The sequence below is a fragment of the Culicoides brevitarsis genome, chromosome 3 (genome assembly GCF_036172545.1).
Source record: "Culicoides brevitarsis isolate CSIRO-B50_1 chromosome 3, AGI_CSIRO_Cbre_v1, whole genome shotgun sequence".
NCBI classification, from domain to species: domain Eukaryota; kingdom Metazoa; phylum Arthropoda; class Insecta; order Diptera; family Ceratopogonidae; genus Culicoides; species Culicoides brevitarsis.
Window position 1 is genome coordinate 29,635,820 of NC_087087.1, and position 25,346 is coordinate 29,661,165.

The 25,346-nt window shown below is 30.7% G+C and overlaps 1 protein-coding gene across 1 annotated transcript in view; it reads right to left on the reverse strand.

Annotated features, from left to right (window-relative positions):
• LOC134835481 (uncharacterized) overlaps positions 1–25,346 on the reverse strand; it is a 57,781-nt gene that overhangs the window by 9,566 nt on the left and 22,869 nt on the right. Inside the window, 13 exon segments of the mRNA XM_063850360.1 lie at positions 274–389; positions 6,272–6,514; positions 7,538–8,366; positions 8,368–8,489; positions 10,077–11,057; positions 11,131–11,344; positions 12,665–12,942; positions 13,622–13,639; positions 15,643–16,037; positions 16,096–16,294; positions 16,428–16,640; positions 16,693–17,814; positions 24,067–24,137. Coding sequence (XP_063706430.1) covers positions 274–389; positions 6,272–6,514; positions 7,538–8,366; positions 8,368–8,489; positions 10,077–11,057; positions 11,131–11,344; positions 12,665–12,942; positions 13,622–13,639; positions 15,643–16,037; positions 16,096–16,294; positions 16,428–16,640; positions 16,693–17,814; positions 24,067–24,137 — 4,801 coding nt within the window.

Below are 25,346 nucleotides of genomic sequence, written 5' to 3' on the forward strand. Positions count from 1 at the left end.
TATTTATTAAAATTAAAATATTTTTTTTAACTAATTTTTTTTTAATTATAAAAAAATTTTACTAAATTTAAATACGTTTTTAAATTAATTAATTAATTTTCAAAATAAAAATAATTGTTTTAAAAATAATATTTCTTATTTTTCCAAAAAATTATTTAAATTATAATTTATTTTTTTTTTTTAAATTATTTTTTCCTCAAATTTTGTGAGTCAAACATAAAAAAACATCAAATCCACACCGAAAAATGTGAAAAAAAAAATACTGACAATAACCTTGGGCCTCCCGGAAGCCGCTGGCGAAACAAGCTGCTGCAAAATTTGCTTCTTATCTACTGCGCTCTTTTTGGATGGTGTTGAATTATTTCGTTTTTTGCGAGGCGATGGAGTACCTGAGTAACGGAAAAAAGAAAATTTTACCAAAAAATCCATTTCTCGTCAAATCATTGCTGGACAAAACAACTTTAGGATCGGAAATGACAGGAAAAGGGCAAAAAGCGCCCTTTTTTTGAAGGAAAACGGGAAAATGAATGCTTTTCAACTAAAAAAAGAAACAGATAACAGTGTCTTTTGTAGAAAAAAAATAAGAACGGAAAAAGAAGCAGAAAGAAAGCGTGAGCACAGACAAACACAAACCCGCTCCAATCTAGCGCAAAATAGAAAACGGGAACCCATAGTCTACGAAAAACATAAAAAATAAGAAAAAAATCTACAAATAGAGACAAAAAGAAAACTTGCCTGTCTCGGTGCTTTTTTTTCATGCAATTTGCCAATTTTACCTTTTTTTCGTATTTTAATTTATTTTATTTTATTCAATTAATTCATGCTAATTTTTTTTCTTAATTAATATCGCTCTTTAATGGAATCTTCAACAACCAATTCAAAAATGAAAAGATAAAAATGCAAAAAAATAAAAAAAAAAATTATTAGAGAGGATTTGAATTTTTTTATTAGTTCAGCAGACAACACACTATTTTATTGTTGAGCTCTCTTTCAAATCCTCTACATTTTTTTCACATTTAAAAGAACATAAAATGCAGGAAAATTTTGAATTTTGTAGACAAACCGTGTGTTTTTACTTTTTTTTTGTGTGTGACTGTTTAAAAAATAGAAAATTTCATGCAAAAGGTTTTTTATGCATTTTAAAGGAGTTTTCATAAAAATAACAAACATTGAGAATAATAAGATTTGCACTTTAATTACAGACACACAGATGTCTCGTTATAATATTATATTTTAGTGAGACAACAACTAAACTCTGCTACCTCCTGGAAGAAGTGAAGAAAAGAAAGAGAGGGAGAGGAAGAAAAAAAGGAAAAAAACATATAAAACGTGTGAACAAGTGCAAGATAGTAATTAAAATAGAAATTAAGGATGGTGAAACATATTTACAACGTCATTTGTGAGATAATTATTTATTTACAAAGAATTTTTTACTTTTGTTGCTTAAAGATGCATTTTGAGGCTTTATTTTTACATAAAAGTATCAACGAAATCTAAAAGAAGCTTCAAAATGTCAAATATTAATTCAATTTAATTATATTTTAATTTTTTAAAGATCTTTGGGCGCCATTTTTGATTGATCAGTATGAGTAGTGATGTCAAAAGCGATTAATATTTGAATATTTAAATAATTCTAAATGAAGTATTTGATAATAATTTTATTTAAAATTTTATTTTATTTTATTTTTTTTATTTGAATTGAAAAAAAAAATTAAATTTAATTTAAATATTTTTTTATTAATTTATTTGATTTTTTAGAAAAAATTAATAATTTTAATTAAATGTTTAATTTAAAAAAAAATTTTAAAAAATAAATCGAAATTTACATAATTTTTGAAATTAATTATTTAATTTTAGAATTTTTTAAAAATATTTTTTTAAATAAAAAAATACTAAAATTAAAAAAAATAATAATAATTAAAAATTTGAGAATAAATCTCTAATTTAAACATTTTTTTTTAAATAATTATTAAATTTAATTTTTTTTAAAATAATTATTAAATTTAATTTTTTTTTAATAGTTAATTATTAAAAAATAGTTAATAGTTAATTATTAATATTAATTAAATAATTTTCAAAATATTACAAAAAAATAAACTTAATTAAAATAGTTAAGAAACAAATAAAATGTTTGAGGCCTAAACTGATAAATTTTTATTTCAAACTTTTTTTTACGATCTGTAAAATTTTTGATAATATTAAATTTTTCTAAAATTTTAGTTTGAGTCAAAATATTTAAAAAACTTTTTTTAATTAAAAAAAAACCTAATTTTACCTTAATTTTACCCTAATTTTATCCATAACTAAATTGAAGTAATTAAACTTTAGGTAAATATAACTTAAAGTTTCTCTTAAAACTTTTAGAATTGGTTTAAAAATTACTTTAATTTTTTTTATTAAAATTTTATTGAAAGTTAGTTGATAATTAATTTATTTTTTTTATCTTGAAAATTCTATTTTTTTAAAAAAAATTTCTTTTTAATAAGTTTTTAATTGAAAAAAAATATTTAACGGTTTTTTATTTGAATATTTAAAAAAATACCTAAATAAAACAAATAATAGAAGTTAAGTATTCACTTTTGACATCCCTAAATTTTTTTTTCAGGTTATGGGTTATTTACATTAAAAATCTTCTAAAATTTCTTCTACAGACCATAAAATTAGCTTTTTTAAAGCTTCTTTCAAATTAACCGGATTAAAGAAACAATTAAACATCCAGACGACAGACAACAAATTAATTAAACAGTTCAACAAACAAATTGTCAGCATTCAAGTTGATCGCAAATCGGTTTTTGTGAGGGGGGGTGATGGCGGGAAAAAAATGTTTTCTTGTTCGGTGCAAATATGTTCCATTTATAATATATTAAATATTTACATATAAAAAATAATTAATTGCCTACCAGCAGCCAAGTTTTTTATAGTAGTAGTTGGATACTTTTTTTTTGGTTATATTTATGTTAGTTAGAGAGAGAAATAAATTGAATGGAGAATAAAAAACATTCACACACTATTTATATAGAGGAAAATAAATTTGCTTTCTACCACTATATGAACGTTATAAATTTTTAATTTCAATAAACGATAGAGTTAATTTATGGCGATAAATTATCAAAAAATATGTGTAGGAAAAAATAGTTGACAGGGAAGTGCAGGGTCTCTTTTTTCCTGAAAAATTTTAGTTTTTTACAAAATAACTCATATTTGAAGGTTTTATTGTGTCGCGCCACAAAAATGAGCTTTAAGTCGAGTTAGCACGTAAAATTTTATCATGAACACGATTTTAGTTAGTCGTGATTTTCGATTTTTATTTATTTTTTTCGCAACTATAAAAGCTTTTTACCTTAGCCCAGCTTTGAATAGTTTCAATTCAACTCTGAAAGCTGAAAAAAAATAATTTTTAAAATGAAAATCACAACTTTAATTTTCATCCTCGTCGCCATTTACGAAGCAACATGTGTAGTGCCATCTTCCGTTGGGTGTCATAACTACACAAATTACTTTTGCGCGATGATTCGCCCACAGGAGGCGCTGAAGGAAGAATTCAAAGACGAGCTTCACGATCAAATCGACGACAATTGTCATGTGCTTGCTTGTTTTATCGGGCTTGGAAGTTGCCATGCCCTCGAAACAAAGTTCATGGTTCACGATTTTCAAGAAGTTATCGATAAGCACGAATGCTTGGTCCGGAGCGAAGGCGATGCCAGCGTTTATGGCGGACATTTGAACGACGAAACCGTGATTTTGGTGCTGCATGAGCAAAAATTCGACTGAACGAGAAAAAATAAATAAAATGTCGTAAAAGTTGTTTGTTTGTTTCTTATTTGTTATTGTCCTTTCGAGAGAGAGACAATGTTGAAATGATGATGAGGGGACAATGACAAGACCATTCGAATAGAGGATTTAAGAGAAAATCCATAAATAAATTTACGACTATTGTAATGATCATGACAAGAAAACATTAGTTGTAATGTTATGAGAGACGTTTTGTGGGTGGTTATCTTCCGGTAGTAATGTGACACGATTTTAGTGCCAACGACAGGCACATTGAACTACAAGAGAGACAAGATAACTAGATGATAATAAATCTGGATGATGGTGTCGTAAACTGTTTTAATTTGAGGTTTTGTGTTACGGCGATTTCTTGTAAGTTCTCATTTTGTCTTGATTTTTTTTTCTTTTCAGAGTTTTCTTTTCATCTCTGAAGAACAATGAGAAAAATTCGACCATTCAAGGGTTTTTTTGAGAAAAATTTATTTTCTTTGAATTTAAATACATAAAACAGGGTTGAACATTGTGTTGATTAAATTTTATCACGAAAGCCTAAAATACAAATCTCTACCGATACTTTCTTGCAATTTTGATGCTCTTTCAGAAAAATATACTCTCAAGCCTCTAACTTTTAAGAAACTGGAGAAAAATTTGAACTTTCAAGGTCAACCAAGGAGAAAAAAAATTTCTTTCGAATTTAATTTCATGAAAAGAGGTTCAGGTTGACTAAATTTTATCACGCCAACCCAAAAATCAAATGAGTTCCGCTACTTTCTTGCAATTTTGATGCTCTTTTAGAAAAATATAGCCCGAGGTTGAATCTCTAAAGATAACGATGAAAATTTGCGAATTCATGAAAATGCATGAAAAGGGGTTCAGGTATTTCTGTTGACTAAATGTCATCACAAAAGCCTAAAATACAAATCTTTACCGATACTTTCTTGCAATTTTGATGCTCTTTCAGAAAAATATACTCTCAAGCCTCTAACTTTTAAGAAACTGGAGAAAAATTCGAACATTCAAGGTCAATAAAGGAGAAAAAAAATTTCTTTGAAATTAATTTCATGAAAAGAGGTTCAGTAAAAACGATTTTCATGTTTACCTAAATTTTACCACGATAAATCCCAAAAATCAAAAAATTTGATTCCGCTAATTTCTTTTTCTTGAAATTTTGATGCTTTTTATGGCTTAAAAATATAAAGCCCAAAAAAGTTTAAGCCAAAAATTAATTTGGAGCAATTTGAAAATTTGAAAATTTGGGGTGCGATTTATCTTTCACTTTTTATGTGCGATCTGGCATATTGCCCAAAACACACATTTCTCTACCGAAATTTTGAAATTTTTTTTGTATTTAAAAGTATATCTTTCCGCAAGCCTCTAACTTTTAAAAAGTGCGTATGTGAGAAAAATTTGAACTTTCAAGGTCAACCAAGGAGAAAAAAATTTTCCTTCGAATTTTAATGCATGGAAAGAGGTTCAGGTTGACTAAATTTTTTCACAAAAGCCCAAAATGCAAATCTCTACTGACACTTTCTTGCAATTTTTATGCTCTTTAAGAAAAATATACCCTCAAGGCTCTAATTTTTAAGACAACGAAAAAAAATTTGAACATTCAAGGTCAACCAAGGAGAAAAACTTTTTCCTTTGAATTTTTTAATTTTTACACAAATTTTAGTAAAATTATTTATTTTTTTTTATTTTAGAACTCATTAGGATGAGAATTCTTAAAACTTGTAAAAAATCAAAATTTTTGCGATTAAAGTTTTTAATCTAAAATCTATTTTTGCAAGACGAGTGCTGAACGTCACACTTTTTTGCTTTGCATGGAGTTGCCTTGCACTTTAAAAGCTCGTGATATTCTAATCTAACTTTTTCTTTTTGTAAAGTGCTTCTTTTTACAAATATTTACAATATCTAAACTAAAAACTTTTTTTTTCAATTCTATTGAACTTACCCCGACCAAAGCCTATATTTTTATACACGACACAATAAATTGCAATAATTTTAATGATAAATTCATGATGAAAAGAAAAGAAAAAATCAATTAGCATAAAATTAATAAAAATTTAGTTTTGTGGTGAGAATTTTGCTGTGCTGGAATTAAAAATGGATAAAAACAAATTGTGCTTTTTTTCTTAATGAACGAAAAATAAAAAAAATAATTCCCTATTGTTTAGTATTTTTCTTTAAAAATAGGGAAGAAATACGTGATTTTCTACGAACTACGGAAAAATGTACAGACTAAGAGGAAATAAAAAATTAAAAGAATTTAATTTAATTTTCGAAAGGAGGTCAAGTTATTTAGTTGCTCAGTAAATATGAGTTATTTTAGAGAAAAAAGATTTTTTTTAAAATCAGGAGAAAATGAACGGGTTGTTCACTAAAAAAAAGTGTTTTTTGTGAAGAAAATATAGATAGATAAAATTTTTTTTTTGGTAGATAGACAGAAAATTGAAGGATAGAGAAAGAGATTTTGAGAGGGTGACAAAAGTGTCTGTCTTACGTCGCGGAGGAGGCCGCAAAAGATCGTCTAGAGAAAATGTTCTAGCGGTTGCGCCTCCCGGAGTGTGTGGGCTGCTGAGGCTTAAGATTGATGGTTTTCTTATACCCAAACGACCGAAAATCGAGCGATGTTGCGCTGGCGTATTGGCAACGGATGCGGATTGCGGTGCCGTTGTGTTAACTGTGAGCGATGTGAGATGTAATTGTTCCCGCAGCGATGGGTGATTGTGGTATCCATGAGTTGCTGCAAAGGTAAAGGTTTTTGTTAGGTAAATTCAATTTAATTTAACAATAAATATTTTTTTAGAGTTAATTTTTCATCTAAAAAAAAATAATAAAAATTTAAATTAAAAAAAAATTAAAAATTATTAAATAAATTGTTGAAAGTAAAAAAAAATAATAGAAAAATTAAAAAAAAAATTAGTTTATTTGACACGAAAATTTATAATTTCTAAATCAATAAAAAGTTTTAGATTTAAAAAAAATTTATTTAATTTTTTATGCAGCTAAATGAAAATTTATAATTTATTATTTTTTTAAAAATAAAAAATTTATTATTTTTTAATTTTTATTTTAAAAAATAAAATGATTTTCCTTTGATTTTCTTTTAAAATTTAAATTATTTAATTTTTTTTTTATTTTTTTTTAATTTTAATTTTAAAAAATTAAATAATTTTCCCTTGATTTTTTTTTTAATTTCAAATTTATTAATTTTTTTGAATATTTATTTTTTTTTTAAATTAATTTTTTGATTAAAGTTTTAAAATTTAAATTATTTATTTTTTTTTTAAATTTTTATTTTAAAAAATTAAATAATTTTCCCTTGATTTTCTTTTAAATTTCAAATTATTTAATTTTTTTGAATATTTATTTTTTTTTTAAATTTTAATTTTAAAAAATTAAATCATTTTCCCTTGACTTTCTTTTAAAATTTAAATTATTTATTTTTTTTAAATTTTTATTTTAAAAAATTAAATAATTTTCCCTTGATTTTCTTTTAAGTTTCAAATTATTCAATTTTTTTGAATATTTTTTTTTTTAAATTTTTATTTTAAAAAATTAAATCATTTTCCCTTGACTTTCTTTTAAAATTTAAATTATTTAATTTTTTTGAATATTTATTTTTTTTAAATTTTTATTTTAAAAAATTAAATAATTTTTTTTAAATAAAATTCTAAATTTTATTTTAAAATTTAAAATAGAAATTTTTTTAAATTCAAAAATAAATAAAATAAAATAAAAAAAAAACATTTGAAAAAAAACTTACGTCTATTTCTTTCCGACTCCTCAGCAATTAATTTCTCAATTTTCTCTGGGAAATGTCGTTTGGCACACCACACAAGCCCAATAACCCCAAGAACGACAAAAACTGTGATCAGCCCCAACCAAAAAGGCTCTTGAAGCATTCTTTCCGACAGCGGTTTAAACGGGATTGTCATTCGTTTCTCGCATCGTCTTCCTTCCCACCACGCATGACATCGACAATGAAACGTTCCTTTGTGCTCGGAACAATTTCCCCGACTTTCGCACGGATTATCGGCACACGGATCTTGTTTCACGTTACAATGCACGCCACTAAACCCCGGCTGGCAGTGACACTTGAAGCTGTTCGGCGTCAATTCGCACTGCCCATAAACGCAAGGCTCAATTTCGCAAAAATTCAAGGCGCAAAATTTCCCCACAAAATGTCCCTTGCACTGACATTTCCGCTTTTCGCCATTCGTGATGCATCGGCCGCCATAAAGACAGGGATTGGGTACGCAAGATTCCACGCTGTCGTCTTCCGCATCAAGTAGCTTCACTTTGTACGTGTCGTCCGTTTGAACGTAGAGCGTCGCATTGAGTTTCGCGCCAATGTGACCTTTGACCTTTTGTCTGATATGTAAAGTGTTGAGATACGATCGGATGTGAATGGGTCCGTTGAGAGACGGGGCTTCGGCGGAATTTTGAGGCATTTCGGAAATTTCGCACAATTCCCACCAAGTTCCGTTGTTGTCGGCGTAATTGTCGAAAACTTCGATGCTGCTGCCGTAACGACAACCTTCGCGACTGAATGCCACGCCGTGCATTTCGAGCAGGATTATTTTTCCCAACGGGCGCGATAATGTGTTGGGTGTAGTCGACATCGACGGGAATCGGTTGCGGGTAGTTCAGATAATGCAAACGCCCGAATGTGTCGTCTTGCAGATCGATGACTTTTTGTGCGACAACGGAATTTGCTGAAATTTATAAAAAAAGAAATTAAAAATTTGAAGAAAATTATCAAAAATTGAAATTGGTCAAAAATTCTAAAATGAGTGACTTTGAGTTATAAAATGATAAAAAAATGATAAATTAGAGCCCTCTGACAAATTTTTATCCATTTGGAGCAATATTTGCCATTTGGAGCAAGATTTGAAAAAAATTCCTTTGACACAGTTTTTGACACAGTTTTTCTCTTGATTTAGTTTTTAAAACAAAACTATGTCAAAGAAAAAAAAATTTTTCAGTTTCAATTTTTTAGCAGTTTTGAGTTATAAAATGATTAAAAATGATAAATTAGAGCCCTCTGACAAATTTTTATCCATTTGGATTTAGTTTTTAAAACAAAACTATGTCAAAGAAAAAATTTTTTTTCAGTTTCAATTTTTTGGCAGTTTTGAGTTATAAAATGATTAAAAATGATAAATTAGAGCCCTCTGACAAATTTTTATCCATTTGACAAAAATGCCTTTGACACAGTTTTTGACACAGTTTTTTTGCTCTTGATTTAGTTTTCAAAACAAAACTATGTCAAAGAAAAATTTTTTTTCAGTTTCAATTTTTTGGCAGTTTTGAGTTATAAAATGATAAATTAGAGCCCTCTGACAAATTTTTATCCATTTGGAGCAATATTTGACAAAAATGCCTTTGACACAGTTTTTGACACAGTTTTTGACATAGTTTTTGACATGTTTTGAGTTATAAAATGATTAAAAATGATAAATTAGAGCCCTCTGACAAATTTTTATCCATTTGGAGCAAGATTTGACAAAAATTTTGACACAGTTTTTGACACAGTTTTTTTGCTCTTGATTTAGTTTTTAAAACAAAACTATGTCAAAGAAAAAATTTTTTTTCAGTTTCAATTTTTTGGCAGTTTTGAGTTATAAAATGATTAAAAATGATAAATTAGAGCCCTCTGACAAATTTTTATCCATTTGGAGCAAGATTTGACAAAAATGCCTTTGACACAGTTTTTTTGCTCTTGATTTAGTTTTTAAAACAAAACTATGTCAAAGAAAAAACTTTTTTTCAGTTTCAATTTTTGGCAGTTTTGAGTTATAAAATGATTAAAAATGATAAATTAGAGCCCTCTGACAAATTTTTATCCATTTGGAGCAAGATTTGACAAAAATAGCTTTGACACAGTTTTTGACACAGTTTTTTTGCTCTTGATTTAAAATAACTTTTTAAATTATTAACAAAACTATGTCATTTTTGAGTAAATTTGAAAAAATTTTTTTTCAGTTTCAATTTTTTGGCAGTTTTTAGTTATAAAATGATTAAAAATGATAAATTAGAGCCCTCTGACAAATTTTTAAAAATTTTTTTTGTGAAATAATTTAGTTGTTTAAAAATCATAGTTTTTATTTTTAGTTTCAAAAACTGTCGATAACTTGTTGATAAAAATTTTGATAAAAAAACAAATTTTTATCCATTTGGAGCAAGATTTGACAAAAATAGCTTTGACATAATTTCTTTTGAAAATTCGTGAATTTTCAATGAAATTTTTACTGTTTTATTTAAAAATTTGTAAAAATTGATAAAAATCGATCAAAACTCACTTGCTCTATAGATCACTCGAAATCCCTTTCCGCGTGGTTGTTCTCCCGTTTGTATCCGAATGACCATTTTCTCGCCTTTCGTCACGAAAACCCCATCATTCAGCTGCTTCTTTTGCGCAAACGGCCTAAAAAGTCCATCTCCGATGTCAATTTTCACATCAGCTCCCGACACCACGTCATATTCGGAGAATTCTATCAACACCCGTTTGCCATGCGGCGCCTGTATGACATACGTGCAATCCAAATTGTTCAGTAAAAAATGCGGATAATTCGGCGTATTGATGAATCCGGCGTGCGCTGTCAACGTTTGATACGGACAACCCGCGGTATCAACGGCATTCCAGGTCAGCGCGAAACCCGAAGCTGTGATGGAAAAATCACTGTGAAAATGCAGCAGCATCTCGTTGTTGCGCGAAATGAAATTGTATTTCGAGAATGAAGCTTCGTGGGCGCCACAAAGCCTCAGCACGGTATTTTCATCGTTTGAATTGATGGTCGATGAAGTTCCTTGCACGCCGCTATGCTTGAAATTACGAATTTTCAAACTATCTACTTTATAAAATTCAGTCACGGTGTAGTTGCTCGTTGCCGTTCGTCGTCTACTATTCGCTACGTTGCTACTTTTTTCGGTTGTTTGCAAGGTTTCTTCGTGTTTCGGAGTCCAATATCGCTTCTGCCGATTATCTAACGTCTTGCCACGTTCCTTATTCGTGCGCTTGAACTCATTCGCCAATGAATCAATGTCTTCCGCACTTGTCGCTGTCGTATCAGCTTCACTTATGTTCCCCATGGTTGACGAAGTCCCAGCTACCACGTAACTATGGAGCACGGAATCGACATTTCCCAAGCCAATGTAATCGTATAAACACTCCTCTTGCGTCTCAATGTCAATTTTTTGAAATTGCAAAATTATTCGGCTGTTCGCTGGACCGGAAATTGTCACCCAGTAATCCGTGTTCACCGGATATTGATTTGGATATCCTAAAAGAAAAATTTTTTTTTCATAAAATTTTTTTTTCATAAAAAATTTTTTTAAAATTAAAAAAAAACTCACCTGGCGACGTTAAACGACCGTAACTATCACTAATGGTCTTGTTTTCAACTACTTTTTCGTGATTCGCTGTCGCATTTCGCTTGCAAATGTAACCTCCTATCGCATTACATGCCTTTGAGGTCCAATGAAGCCCTGCTCCGATTGATGCTTTTGTCTGTAGTCCCAAACAAATTTGTTCTGATTCAATTGACGGTATTTGTGCCGACATGATTCCCTATAAAAGACAATGAAACAATAAAAAATTGAAACAAAAGATGTGATAATTGAATCAAAATTGTCTTTTTTTTTGCGCTGTGGCAAAAATCATCGAGGTAAAGTCTTTTGTTTCATCTCCGTGGAGAATGAAAAAAAAAACGAAGAAAAAAGTTGTGAAAATTGAATTGAAAATGACAAAAAGCACTTTAAATTAATTTTCAATTCGATTCTTTTCGATATTTGGAATAAGGTTGAATTTGAGAGAAAAGAAAAAAAACTGATGACAATGGAAAAGTTTGTGTGACATTTGCTTTCACTTTTGAATTTACTCTTGGATGAGTTTCAATCTCGTTTTTTTTTTGTTTCGAGGAATTATTTTGCGACGTGCTTGTGAAAGTAGGGCAAGTTTCAAGGTTTTGTGTGAAAAATTGATGAACCGAAGGTGTTGCAAATGTTGAAGAAAATAACTTTCCAAAAGTTTCTTGAGGCTTTGAAAAGTCTCGAAAAGAGCTTTTTGAGACTCCAAGGGAATTTCTGAAAGCTTCTTAAGACCCCAAGAGATTTTCTGATAGCTTCTTGAGACCCTAAAAGACTTACTTAAAGCTTATTGAGACCCTAAAAGACTTACTAAAAGCTTTTTGAGACCCTAAAAGACTTACTAAAAGCTTCTTGAGACCCTAAAAGACTAACTGAAAGCTTCTTGAGACCCTAAAAGACTAACTGAAAGCTTTTTGAGACCCTTAAAGACTAACTGAAAGCTTTTTGAGACCCTAAAAGACTAACTGAAAGCTTCTTGAGACCCTAAAAGACTTTCTAAAAGCTTTTTGAGACCCTAAAAGACTAACTGAAAGCTTTTTGAGACCCTAAAAGACTTAGTAAAAGCTTTTTGAGACCCTAAAAGACTAAAAAAAAGCTTTTTGAGACCCTAAAAGACTAACTGAAAGCTTCTTGAGACCCTAAAAGACTTACTGAAAGCTTTTTGAGACCCTAAAAGACTTACTAAAAGCTTTTTGAGACCCTAAAAGACTTACTAAAAGCTTTTTGAGACCCTAAAAGACTAACTGAAAGCTTTTTGAGACCCTAAAAGACTAACTGAAAGCTTTTTGAGACCCTAAAAGACTAACTGAAAGCTTTTTGAGACCCTAAAAGACTTACTAAAAGCTTTTTGAGACCCTAAAAAATTTTCTAAAAGCTTCTTGAGACCCTAAAATAATTTCTAAAAGATTCTTGAGACCCTAAAATAATTTCTGAAAGCTTCTTGAGACCCTAAAAGACTTACTAAAAGCTTTTTGAGACCCCAAAAGATTCTTTAAAAATTAAAATTAAAAGCTTGACTTACCTTCAACTTCATTTCACTTCCATCGACCCATTCAAACTTCCCGTTCTCCGCCAGCTCGCCTCCTACCCAATACAGTGCTTGCGGCGAAAAATCCAAGCTATTCCGAATGGCATTCACGACAAAATTCTCCTCCTCCTTCGACGATATCGAGGCAAGTTGCGTTCCAATGCCGCGACATGCATTTTGTGCCGTCAACCAATCAACTTCCGGATAGAAGACAAACAGAAAGCAAGATCCGTTGTACGGAATAAACCTTTCATCCATGCAATCCGATGCCACTGTAACAAGAAAATTTCTCATATTTCAAAAGTAATTCGGTATAAAACTCAAAGCATTAGCATGACTAACGACAAACATGCAAAATTGAATATACTGAAAGCATCTAAGTGAATGTAAGCAAGGAGAAAAGAAAGCATTTGACAAGCAATATCTACACAAAAAAAAATATGTCGAATAATATAACAAAGGAAAATATTTCCAGGTAAATTTAATGACAGCTGTTCGAACCGTCGTCGCCGCAGGAAAGATGATTTTTCAATAAATGCAAACAAATTTTTTGGAATGAGGATCGATTCAAACGGAAGCTAAAGACAGGAATTTGTCTCTCTGGGGGAAAATACAAAATTTTTCCATTTACTAACAAAAAAGCATGACGGGGGAAATGGAAACGACAAACATTCAACAGGTCGGTAAGAAAATTAAATTTTACCAATTTTGTGCTATTTTTTGTGTGAGTGTGTGTGAAAATTTTTCGGAAGCCCACAAACTATTTTTGTAACTTTTGATTAAATTAATCAATTAATTAATTAAACGGGTTTGGTGCAAGGGCGTTCGATTTTTTTTTGTTGTTGAATTTTTACTGAATTGATGAAAGTTGATTTTTAGCAAGCGCAAATGATAGAAGCGCAGAAAAGCCGTTTTTCTAGTTTTAACATTTTTTTTTTGTTATTCACTTACCACGGAAATCTGCGTTGCCTTGAATAGAGTTTATAGATTGGAGAGAGAGGGAAAGAGAAATAGAGGGAAATGTAAAATTTTTATACAAAAAGTAGAAATCAATTTATTTTGTTCTACTTTATGAATGTTTTTATTTTTTGATGGAATGGTAATTGATTAATGGTTTTCATGAAAATTTTCTTTTTTATTTTAAACTTTTATTCAGCTTGATAAAAAGTTTTTGTTTGATAAAATTTGTGATAAATTCAATTAAAAAAAAATTAGACAAAAGATGGCGCTGTTAATTTTTTATTTAGTTTTAACGATAGATGTCGCTTTATAAACAGTTAAGAATTAAAATTTGTTATTAGAATAATTTTTATTTGATTTTAGAGCTCTTTGTCTCTAACAAAGATTTAGAGTTCAATAAAAAAATGACGGTAGATGTCACTTTTTAATAATCATAACGTTATTCTATCAGTATCTGGTTTAAAAGTATTTCAATAGTGACTTTCGACAATTGAATCATAATTAACATTTGAATGAAATTTGTAATAAATTAAAAAAAAACAGACAAAAGATGGCGCTTTTTATTTATGTCATTATCAAATTTGAATGTTAGATGGCGCTATATAATAAGAAAAGAATTGAAATTTGTCAATAGATTATTTTTTAAAAAATTTTCCTATTAAAAGCTTAAAGAAAGTAGATTTTGAGTTAAAAAAAATTGTCGCTAGATGGCGTTTTATGACAATAGAAGTAATTTAGAATTTAAATGATTCTACAACTATTTTTTTTTCCTAATTAGAAATCAACTTTAAATGTTTGTTCCGTGATAAAAATTTCTAATCTTTAATAAAAAATTAATCTTCAATAAAAATTTTGAGTTAAAAAAAATTGACGCTAGATGGCGCTTTATAACAATCATAGATTATTTAGAATTTTAACGATTCTTCAAGTAATTTTTTTTCAATCAAAATTCAGCTATAAACTTTTATTTCGCGAAAAATCTTTTGAATCTACTTAAACATCTTTAAAATACCGAAAACAGCCTACATTTACTCTCCCACATCAAACGAGGTCATTGCTCGTTTACGTAATTGATTACTGCGGTTATGACACAACCGCCTCTTTACCTACATAGCTTAGCATCCTATTCATAAAATCTGTTACATGTTTTTATCGACACTCCATAAAAAACATTTCTATAGTAAATAAATAGTCGCTCCTGTGAAACATCCGCCTGAAATGATGCTCACTTTCTGCTCTAATAAATTAAATGATAGTTAAATTCCATTCCAATTAAAATCAGATTTACGTTTTTCTACAATTTTTCTCCTACGAAACCGTGACAAGGATTTCAATTCATTTAAATTTTTATCCCAATAAATCCCCGTTTTTCAACGACTTCTATCGAGTATTTTTAAAAAAAGCAAAAAAAACGTATCAAACACATTTTAATAGTTTGTTTTTCACAGGAAAAAAAAACTTTTTAACTCAATAATCTTTTATTAGTTTTCCCTTCCTCTCGGCGTGGAAAATTTTCGTATGAAAAACTTTCTAGACCGATATTTCATGTAATGCAGGAATGTAAGAACATGCCATTTACGAGTTATGACGAGAGTGTGACGTGACTCGAAAAATTTTAAAACTTTTTTCTTTCGTTCGATAGTCATTGTTCATTGGTTGGTTGGACTTGCAACAACATCGAGAGCGTGTGAGAAGGAAAAGTTTTGTGATAACTTTAAGCTGACAAAAATTGATCACGTAATAAAAGGAGGAAACTGATACTGTAGTTTTCGGTGTAATTATTGTTAGTTATTTAACGACCAAACTCAAAACTAATTATTATGTAAAAGTTTTTTTTTCTTTATCACATCCCGGGAGGGAAAGTCATTCAAACTTTAAAATGCAAAAAGTGATAGAGAGTGATAGAAAGAGAAGAAGTAAAAATAACAGACAGACATTCACTCACAAGAAGAAAAAAAAATTATACAATTTTTCTGTACAATGAAAATTTTTAAAAATATTTCAAAACTTACCACTTTCCATAGTAATTTTTGCCTTATAGCCACTGAAGTGATGTGAGTAATCTGAGACAAAATGAATGCCCATGACAGTTCCTTGACTCACATATCGCAGTAGTTTTAGTTTTGCACTCCAATCGCCGCACATTTTTCGTGACAGTTTACCGCGAAAGATGAACTGGGCGGGTTCCGCATGAGACATCGCGTAAGATTGCATATTGATCGCTTCATTTTCATCATCGTCAAATTTTAGAAAGCTTCGCGAAAGAAAAAACTCGTTTTGAAGGTAGGAACGGCTGTGGCGAATGTTGCCAAAAAGACGTCCATAAGCGTTTTTACCGAGCGGAGATTTGATATAGATCGAGTTGTTGGGATGCGGTTCAAAAACTTCGACGAAATCGTAACCACAACTGTTTAAAATTGAATTGAAAAATTAAAATTTGGAAAAATTAAAGAAAAAATACTTACGTTGGTTCATTTTCAACGACAAGTTCTTCAAAATCGATGACTAACCGATATCCGGTTGGCGCGAATATCAAGGTCAAACAGTTAAAGTTGTCTGGATAGTGCTTCGGGAAAGCGGGACTCCATACAGATGTTCTCGGATGCTCTTTTGACAAGAAAATTGTCTTGTTACATTCGTCTTTCCAGTCCATGGAACTCGTTTCTGTAAAAAAAAAATCATGAGGTAAGTCAAAATAATCCCAATGCACATTTTTTTCTTTAAAATTTATCCCAATACACAATTTGACATTTAACGTCATTTCAGTTTCCCGCCAAAAAATAAAAACAAAACTCACCATCAGCGATCGGCATTTCACAAAGAAAAAAATTCTTCGCCTCACAATTGCGATCATTCCACATGTACGTGTTGAGCAGCGGATTTGGAGAATTGATGTCCGAAGGAGGCGTATGAAACAATCTTCGGATCTCGATGCAATCCTCTCCGGTAAGTCCATCGTCATTCGGTTGACGATTATAATAATTGTGTTGCTGCCATCCAGGGAACCAATCTACAAAAAGTTGTCATGTTATTTAATTCAGAATTCAGAAAAAAAAACTTACTTTTAAAGTTCAGCGGAAGGCCATCAATCCACCGAAAATAACCTTCGGAATGTTTATCCGTGGCGCCAATCCAATAAGCCGAACTGTCTTTGTATCCGGGACTCTTGAGAATGATGTTGTCAATGACACTTTGGTCACTTTCCGAACGGATTCCTGCTAGTTTGGCGCCCTTTTCTTCACATTCGTTTGCTGCTTGTTCCCACGTGAGCGGCTGTTGCTGCATCGCCGTCACGCAAAACTTGTTGTTGACATTCACCCATCCAAAGGCACATTTCGGTGATGTGATTGGTTCGATCGGCATCGCATTGTATTCAATGTAGAGAGATGGTTCCGCGTCGGAAGCGACAAGGGCTGCAGCGGCAAATTGTGCGTTATTACTACCTACTTTAACGACATGTATTGCTAAAATATTATCACTAGATATTAAGACGTAGAGTTTCGGTGGCTGTTTGACGTTAACGCATTTGCACCAAGCTTTGTACTCGGCATCGAGAATCTGGATGCGAAGTTCGCCCGGCGTACATTGGTTCGACATTTCGCGACACAGGATGCGTTGCTCGTCATTCAGTTCGATTCGTTCCTGCGTTATCACGGATTTGTGATTGTTAATGCTGTTTTTGTTGTTGTTGTTCGTAACTAAGTTGAACGAGATGCGATTGCCATAGGGCAGATGAATTTTAAAATTACACTCTAAGCTAATTTGTTGCGGTTGTAGAAAAATTGTATTATTCTTATCACTTAATGTTACGTTGTAGCAATAGTCGACTAGCTTGTAATTAAAACGAAAAAATGGACTTCCATGTAACTGGATTGACGTATTTGTGTGCACTTTAAAGTAGAACGTTCGTTCGTCGAGGCTGTATTCCTCTAATTTGCCGCAAATTCGTTTCGCGGCATCACTTTCACTACTACTGCTTTTGCTACTACTAAACGTGATTGCACTCTCACTGTCGCACGGGATATTGAGGCGCGTTAATTGGACCAAGAGGCCCGGAAGTGGCGTTTCGGCGCGTTGCTCCTCACGGTAGAGCGTTGGAAAGACAATGGAACATCGTCGATAACGATGCGGAAGATCAGCTTGATCCACGTCGCCACTCAGATCGCGCAGCTTGACGACACAATCTGAAACGAAAAGAAGCAGAAAAAATGTGTCAGTTGATTATCTGATGAAATTTAAAACAGATGTGTCCCTTTACTTGACTGATGGACAGACAGAAAAATGTCAACACAGCATATGTTTCGCTATGTACATGGAAAAGGGTTCATACATCACACATGTTTTATGAGGAACTGGATTATCATTGTTTGTATAAAATCAGAGTTAACGTTCGCTGTTAAATCAAAAGTTCGCATAACCTTAAACTCGAAAAATCGCCGCTTTCAGTTCAAGCCAATCAAAATTTTTTTTTGTTCATACAAAGGCGACCCATATCACTTTTGACCGTCATTATGAACACATATCTAGGTAATTTTGTGTCTTTTGTTGCTTTTGACAGGTTGTGAGCTACAAGTTGAATTTTCATTTGGATAATTGGATGTCTTTTCATTCCTTTCATTCACAATACATCGTTTGGGTCATTATTTTTTTCATCATCCCATTTTTCGCGTAATCGATAAAGGCACGTGAAAATTTTTACTTTTCTATGATTTGGTATAAAGTCACGACGAACCTTAATTGATTTTTTTAGTGAGTCGTTTTATTTCCTTAGAAGATATGCTCAGGGTCGAAAATACTTTCAATAAAAAAAAAATAAAAAAATAAAATGAAAAAATTAAAATAAAATAAAAGCTTTTGCTTAAGCAAAAGTCACAATTAAGTTGAATTTTTACTCCAAAGTCAAAATTAAATTCACTTTTACTTAAGTGAAAGCTTAAATCAATTAAGTCAAAATTAAAAACTTTTTTTTCTATTCAATAAAATTTTTCGAACAATTTTTCATGAAAAAATTTAAATTTTTTGAAAAATTAAGCTTTTAATTTTGACTTAAAGTTTTACTAAGGTGAAAGTAATTTTTTTACTTTTAACTTTAACGTAAAAAGTCAAATTAATTGTGACTTTTACTTAAGCAAAAGTTTTTAGTTTTTTTTTGACTGAAAATTTTTTTAGACCCTAGACATGCAATAATTTATGTTATGTGAAAAGCCTTTCATTATGTTTTTTTTTCTTGCAATGTCTCATTATTAATGCATCGCTTTTGAATTGACATGAGAACTAACAGAAGGCAAAATATAAAAACCAATAAGGAATTTTCAAGTAATAATTGGTTTTTGATTGTGTAATTCTTTCTACTGCTTATGTACAGAGGTTCACATTTCATTCTTTCTAAATTTCCTGAACTATTTTCACACAGAAAAAGGCAGTTGCAATTTTCAATTAGCACGTGAAAGAAGCAACAAACCATCCTACTCCAAATTTTTAACAAAATATTCCAAAAATCTTTCTTCATCAAACAAACGCTTGATTGGTTTTCAATCGTTTCCTTCCAATTAATTGCTTTTCTACGTGTCTCCCAATAATTTTTTATGTTCTGTTAAATCAACTTTTATGACATTCTTTTATTCGCTTCAAAGTATCGCTTTCTCATAGAAATTCATCAAAGCAAAGTCCCATAAAAAAAAAAACTTTTAATGATGTCAAATATTTCCAATTAATTTCCTGAAATTGGTTTAGAAAATTATGTCACGAAATTGGCTTGAAAATACCTCGAGGGAAATAATTTTCAATTAATGTTTATTTTATTGATAATGCATCGTCACACTCACGCACGAAAAACTGCTGCGAAAAATAATTGAATATCATCCATCTTCGTAAAAGATCCTTCTCATCAATATTTTTTTTTATTATTTGGTCGTTGTTCTTCCAACCAGCGAGAGAAAATTGATGAAATTAAGCACCTTCGTCATTTACGACTGATTTCATTATCGCTTCCGCATTTTTTTCTCTTGAAGTTGTCCTCAATTCGCTTGAAATTAATGGAAAATAACCAGGCGCTTCCTTTGGAATTTTCTCGGTCATTAATCAATTTCCTCGAAAACTATCAATACATGTCTAATCGTTTGTGTCAAAAAAAAAGTTGATTGTTTTGGCTTCGGTACATGGCAGAGTCGTGGCAGAGCAAAAGGGGAATGAACTTCGTTGTTTACTTTCCCATCATGCAAGTTCGTCTTTTGTTGTTCGCTCCTTTTTTTGTTGTTCTTGTCGTCGCGTTATTTCTGCCTCACTTGATTTCGCCGTTCTTTGAAAGGAATTTCATCCAATAAATAAAACATGAGATTAGGTCATGAGTAGCGAAAAAAAAATAAAATGAAGATAAATCAAGTGTCATGTGAATGTTTATATATGAAGAAGGTGTCGTCCTCAGATATTGTCGGTCGGTTTAGATGTCAATAACCGATTCGGGCTCTAGTAGTTTGATCAATGAAAATGGAAAAATACGAAATATGAAAAAAATAGATTGAAAATAACAATAAATCACAATTCTAAGGGCGTTTTTTTAACTGAAATTTCGTTTTTTGTTGGGTCTGTTTCATTTTGCGATGAGGAGTATCAAAATGAGAATTTTTTGCCCAGTGCACATTTTGAAATTTTTAACGTTTTAGAAAGTTCATCTAATTGAACATTTTGAAATTTTTATCCCGAGGCACTTTTTAAAAGGTTAGAACTTAGATTTTCAGCCCAATAAATTTTCTGAATTTTTCCCAAATTGATTTTTTTGCCCTATTGCAAATTCTAAAAAGTTTCATGGCTTGACAAATTTTAGTTTAGACCTTTTATATTTTTTACAGCATCAATTACTTAATTTTCTCCAAATACGATTTAATTACTCCCTTAACGACACTTTCTCTTCGACAATTCTAGACACTCGTCTCCAACGACGACAAACGAAAAGTGAATTCAATCCAAAAAATTGCTGTACGAATGTCGAGGATAATCTTGATAATATGTTTTATTTATTTCGGTTTTATTGTATTTTTTTATACAAAGTTTTGTGTTCACCATTTTATCGTTTTATTATTACGATTCGGCACAAAGCAATGTGTGGGCAAAGTGTTTGTGTAGAAATTATTGCCTAAATTTTGAGTTTTGCTGTGAAAATCTGTTCAATGGCTAAACAATAGCTATAAACTGACTTCAATGTGTTTCCGAATCCTTCATAGTTGACAATGTGGGTGCAGGTTGAAGGTTTTTGATTGAAATTAAAGCAGGATTTGCTACTTTTGGATGAAGAGGAGTAACAATTTGAGATATTTTAGTGTTAAATTTTTTCATGACATATTCAGCATTTTTCTTCAAGTTCAAGCGATCGTCTTTTGAAAACCTTTCTCATCCTCATTGGTATCTTAGTCCATTTAAATCAATATCATTCCATTCATAATCGTTTCTCGTAATAGCTAATTATTGTTTAAAGTCATTCCTTGAAGAATTTATTAAAAATATGTGAAGTAATTCTCAAGGTCATTTCAAGGACTTTGGTATTTTAACAAGTTATAACGAATTTTTATGTCAATTTTTTTGAATCACAGTAAAAATTACTTTCTAGATTGAGATTTCCCTTAAAAATTCTCTCAATTTGTAATAAACTCGTCCTTCAACCACTTAAATTTACGATCAATTCAAAGAATTTATGCCATTTCTACCCAAAAAGTGTCACATTTGAATAGCAACACTTACAAAAAGGGACCTTTTGAGCTCATTTTATTTTCCATTTTACGTATAAATTTCTACAAATAGTCTTGGGTGTAAATTTTATCGTGTGAACATTTGTCCAATTCCCTAAAAATGAATAAACATGTAAATTACATTTTAAGTGTAGGTTTGTCCTTTTTTTATAAAAGGAATTTTTTTTCAGATCGAGAAAAAAAAGTTTGAAAACTTTTGAACCAGACACTTAATTTACGAAACTAGTTAAAGCAGCCATGACATGATTTTGCTTCGTTGGCAAGTTTTGACCTTTTTTCCTCTTTTTTTTCTAATTTCTTTGTGCAAACATGACGGGAACATATTTCTCCTGTCCCATAATAACGCCTTTAATTACTGCTTTTCTCGTTAGGAATTTCCTCGTTGCTTCAAGGAGACACGATGTACAGAGGGCAAGATAGATAAGATTAACACGCGTTTATTTTTATCGTGCAAACGATAATTAGAACTAAAGCGAGTAGTAAAGAGTGTTATTAAACCACAGAGTGGCAGGTTGTAAATGTTATGGCGACACACATGGGCCATGGATTAATTGTTTGTGGAACACCGTGACAAAATGTAATTTCTTGACCGACATTAATTATCGAGATAATGGTACCTTTTTTGTGGTCTGTGGAAAATTGAAATGGTCTACCTGCGAAAGTATCAAATTTTGATGAAAAAAAGCAATGGTAATTGATAAATATGAAAATACGTAAAAAATACGTAATTTTTATTTTGAGAGCCCATTTGATAATTTTTAAGCTTGAAATTGATCAAAAATCATACAAAAGTGCTTTGGATGCCTTTCTGATGGTTCTTAAGCTTAAAAATTGAAAAATAAAAAATACGTAAAAAATACGTAATTTTTATTTTGAGAGCCCATTTGATAATTTTTAAGCTTGAAACTGATCAAAAATCATACAAAAGTGCTTTGGATGCCTTTTTGATGGTTCTTAAGCTTGAAAATTGAAAAATAAAAAATACGTAAAAAATACGTAATTTTTATTTTGAGAGCCCATTTGATAATTTTTAAGCTTGAAACTGATCAAAAATCATACAAAAGTGCTTTGGATGCCTTTTTGATGGTTCTTAAGCTTGAAGATTGAAAAATAAAAAATACGTAAAAAATACGTAATTTTTATTTTGAGAGCCCATTTGCTTTGAATTGGAAAAATTTATGAAAGTAAATACGTAAAAAAAACGTAATTTTTATTTTGAGAGCCCATTTGATAATTTTTAAAAATAAACGCTTGAAAAGAATGACTGATTAATTCAAAAATCATTTGTCACAGAAAGTGCTTTGGATGCCTTCTTAAATTAAAAGAACGATGAAGCTCCTTTCACTCGCTCTTCATCCACTTGAAAAATTATTCAAAAAACGTTTTTTTTTGCGTAATTTTTGAAGGAGCAATTTTGAGAGCCCATTTGATAATTTTTAATCATCACGAACGAAGAAAAGAAAACTGATTAACTTTCATTTAATTTTTTTTCCCTCATTCCCTTTGTTATTTTGGCATCTGCCGTTGCTTTTTAGCTCACATCTCCGTGCCAACTTTCAGTCCTATTTGATTAAAAGAGATTCAAAGTGTACGTGGAAACTCATGATAAATACAAAAGTTTGTTGCTCACCAAGCTTTGGATGCCTTTTTGATGGTTCTTAAGCTTGAGGAAATATAAAAAATGTTGCGAATAAAAAGTTTTTTTTTGAAATTTTTGTAAGAGTTCGGATTGAAAAATATGCAAATGTAAACAAAAATCAGAATTGGAGGGAAAATTATGAGAGGAGTACTAAATTGTGAATACTCATATTTGACATCTCTACAAAACCGCGTGTTTAGATAAAAATTCAATTCTTGATCAAATGGAAGTAAAAATTAGTTCAAATTCACTAAAACAGGTAAGTTTTATTCTGCTCAACTTAGTTTTTATTCGCAATGGGAATCAGACAAATGTTTTGTAAAAAACACGTGGGATGATTATTGCAATTTATTTAAAAATAAACGACGATTCAATGAAAATCCCAACAAAGAATGACGTTAACAGAAATTAATTCAATTCCTTCATAATAAAAAAGCATTTGTCACAGATCTAAGACGACGCCTACCTTCGGCCTCAAAGAAACACATAAATCTCCCATAAATTAAAAGAACGATAATGAAGCTCCTTTCACTCGCTCTTCATCCACTTTTCTCTCCATTATTTTGAAAAATCGGTATGTGAGCCCTCATAATAAGAGGATTTTGACTGAAATTTTTTTTGCTAACATCTTTAAATGGCTCCTGTACATCGAAAACGCAAGATTTAGAAAAAGTCCAAAACAAAATTCATCATAAAACATGTTTTTTTTTGCTCTGTAACTTTTTGAAGGAGCAATTTACTATTCAAGTCCCATTCTCATTCGCACTCGTCGCAACTTACATCATCACGAACGAAGAAAAGAAAACTTTATTATTTATGATTGTTTATCTTTCATTTAATTTTTTTTCCCTCATTCCCTTTGTTATTTTGGCATCTGCCGTTGCTTTTTCGCTCACAGCTCCGTGCCAACTTTCAGTCATATTTGATTAAAAGAGATGCAAAATGTACGTGGAAACTTATGATAAATGGCACTTTTTGTTGCAAGTCACTCGTTTCGTAACCTGCCCAAAAAGCGCTGTGTCACGAAGAGAGAAAAAAAAAGAGGAACAACTTACCTTTCTGTAACTGTCGACGGAAAATCTGCTCGTAGACGATTTGTTGCTCACCAAGGCGGCGATACAGAAGTCTGTGAAAGGGAAAAGATGGATTTAATGAAGAAAAATAAGGCGGTAAGTATGAAAAAATGTTGCGAAGGTAAGTTTTATTTGAAATTTTTGTAAGAGTTCTATAAAAATTCATGGATTTAGTTTCAGATCGAAGACATTTTTGAGAAGAGATGCCCATAGAATTTCTGTTTTATTTCAGAAAGATTAAAATAATTACAAAGAGATGCAAGTAATGTGTAATAAAGCATATAGAAACATACTTTTGGAAGACAGATACGCAAATTTGTGTGAAATGCTGAAGACTCTTGATATATTGGCAATTTTAATAAAACACATCACCTGATATCAGCATTTCATCGAAAAAAAAATAGCATGAGATTTTTTGATGGTTTTGCATTATTTATAGGTCTAAAGTAGTCCAAAAAACCTAAATTTAACGGAGAACCGTTCTAGCTTAATTTTGAAAAATCGGTATGTGAGCCCTCATAATAAGAGGATTTTGACTGAAATTTTTTTTGCTAACATCTTTAAATGGCTCCTGTACATCGAAAACGCAAGATTTAGAAAAAGTCCAAAACAAAAGTTGTTTCTAACATCAAAACCTTCAATTTGAGACGGAGAACCGTGATCTAGCTTAATTTTGAAAAATCGGTATGTGAGCCCTCATAATAAGAGGATTTTGACTGAAATTTTTTTTGCTAACATCTTTAAATGGCTCCTGTACATCGAAAACGCAAGATTTAGAAAAAGTCCAAAACAAAAGTTGTTTCTAACATCAAAACCTTCAATTTGAGACGGAGAACCGTGATCTAGCTTAATTTTGAAAAATCGGTATGTGAGCCCTCATAATAAGAGGATTTTGACTGAAATTTTTTTTGCTAACATCTTTAAATGGCTCCTGTACATCGAAAACGCAAGATTTAGAAAAAGTCCAAAACAAAAGTTGTTTCTAACATCAAAACCTTCAATTTGAGACGGAGAACCGTGATCTAGCTTAATTTTGAAAAATCGGTATGTGAGCCCTCATAATAAGAGGATTTTGACTGAAATTTTTTTTGCTAACATCTTTAAATGGCTCCTGTACATCGAAAACGCAAGATTTAGAAAAAGTCCAAAACAAAAGTTGTTTCTAACATCAAAACCTTCAATTTGAGACGGAGAACCGTGATCTAGCTTAATTTTGAAAAATCGGTATGTGAGCCCTCATAATAAGAGGATTTTGACTGAAA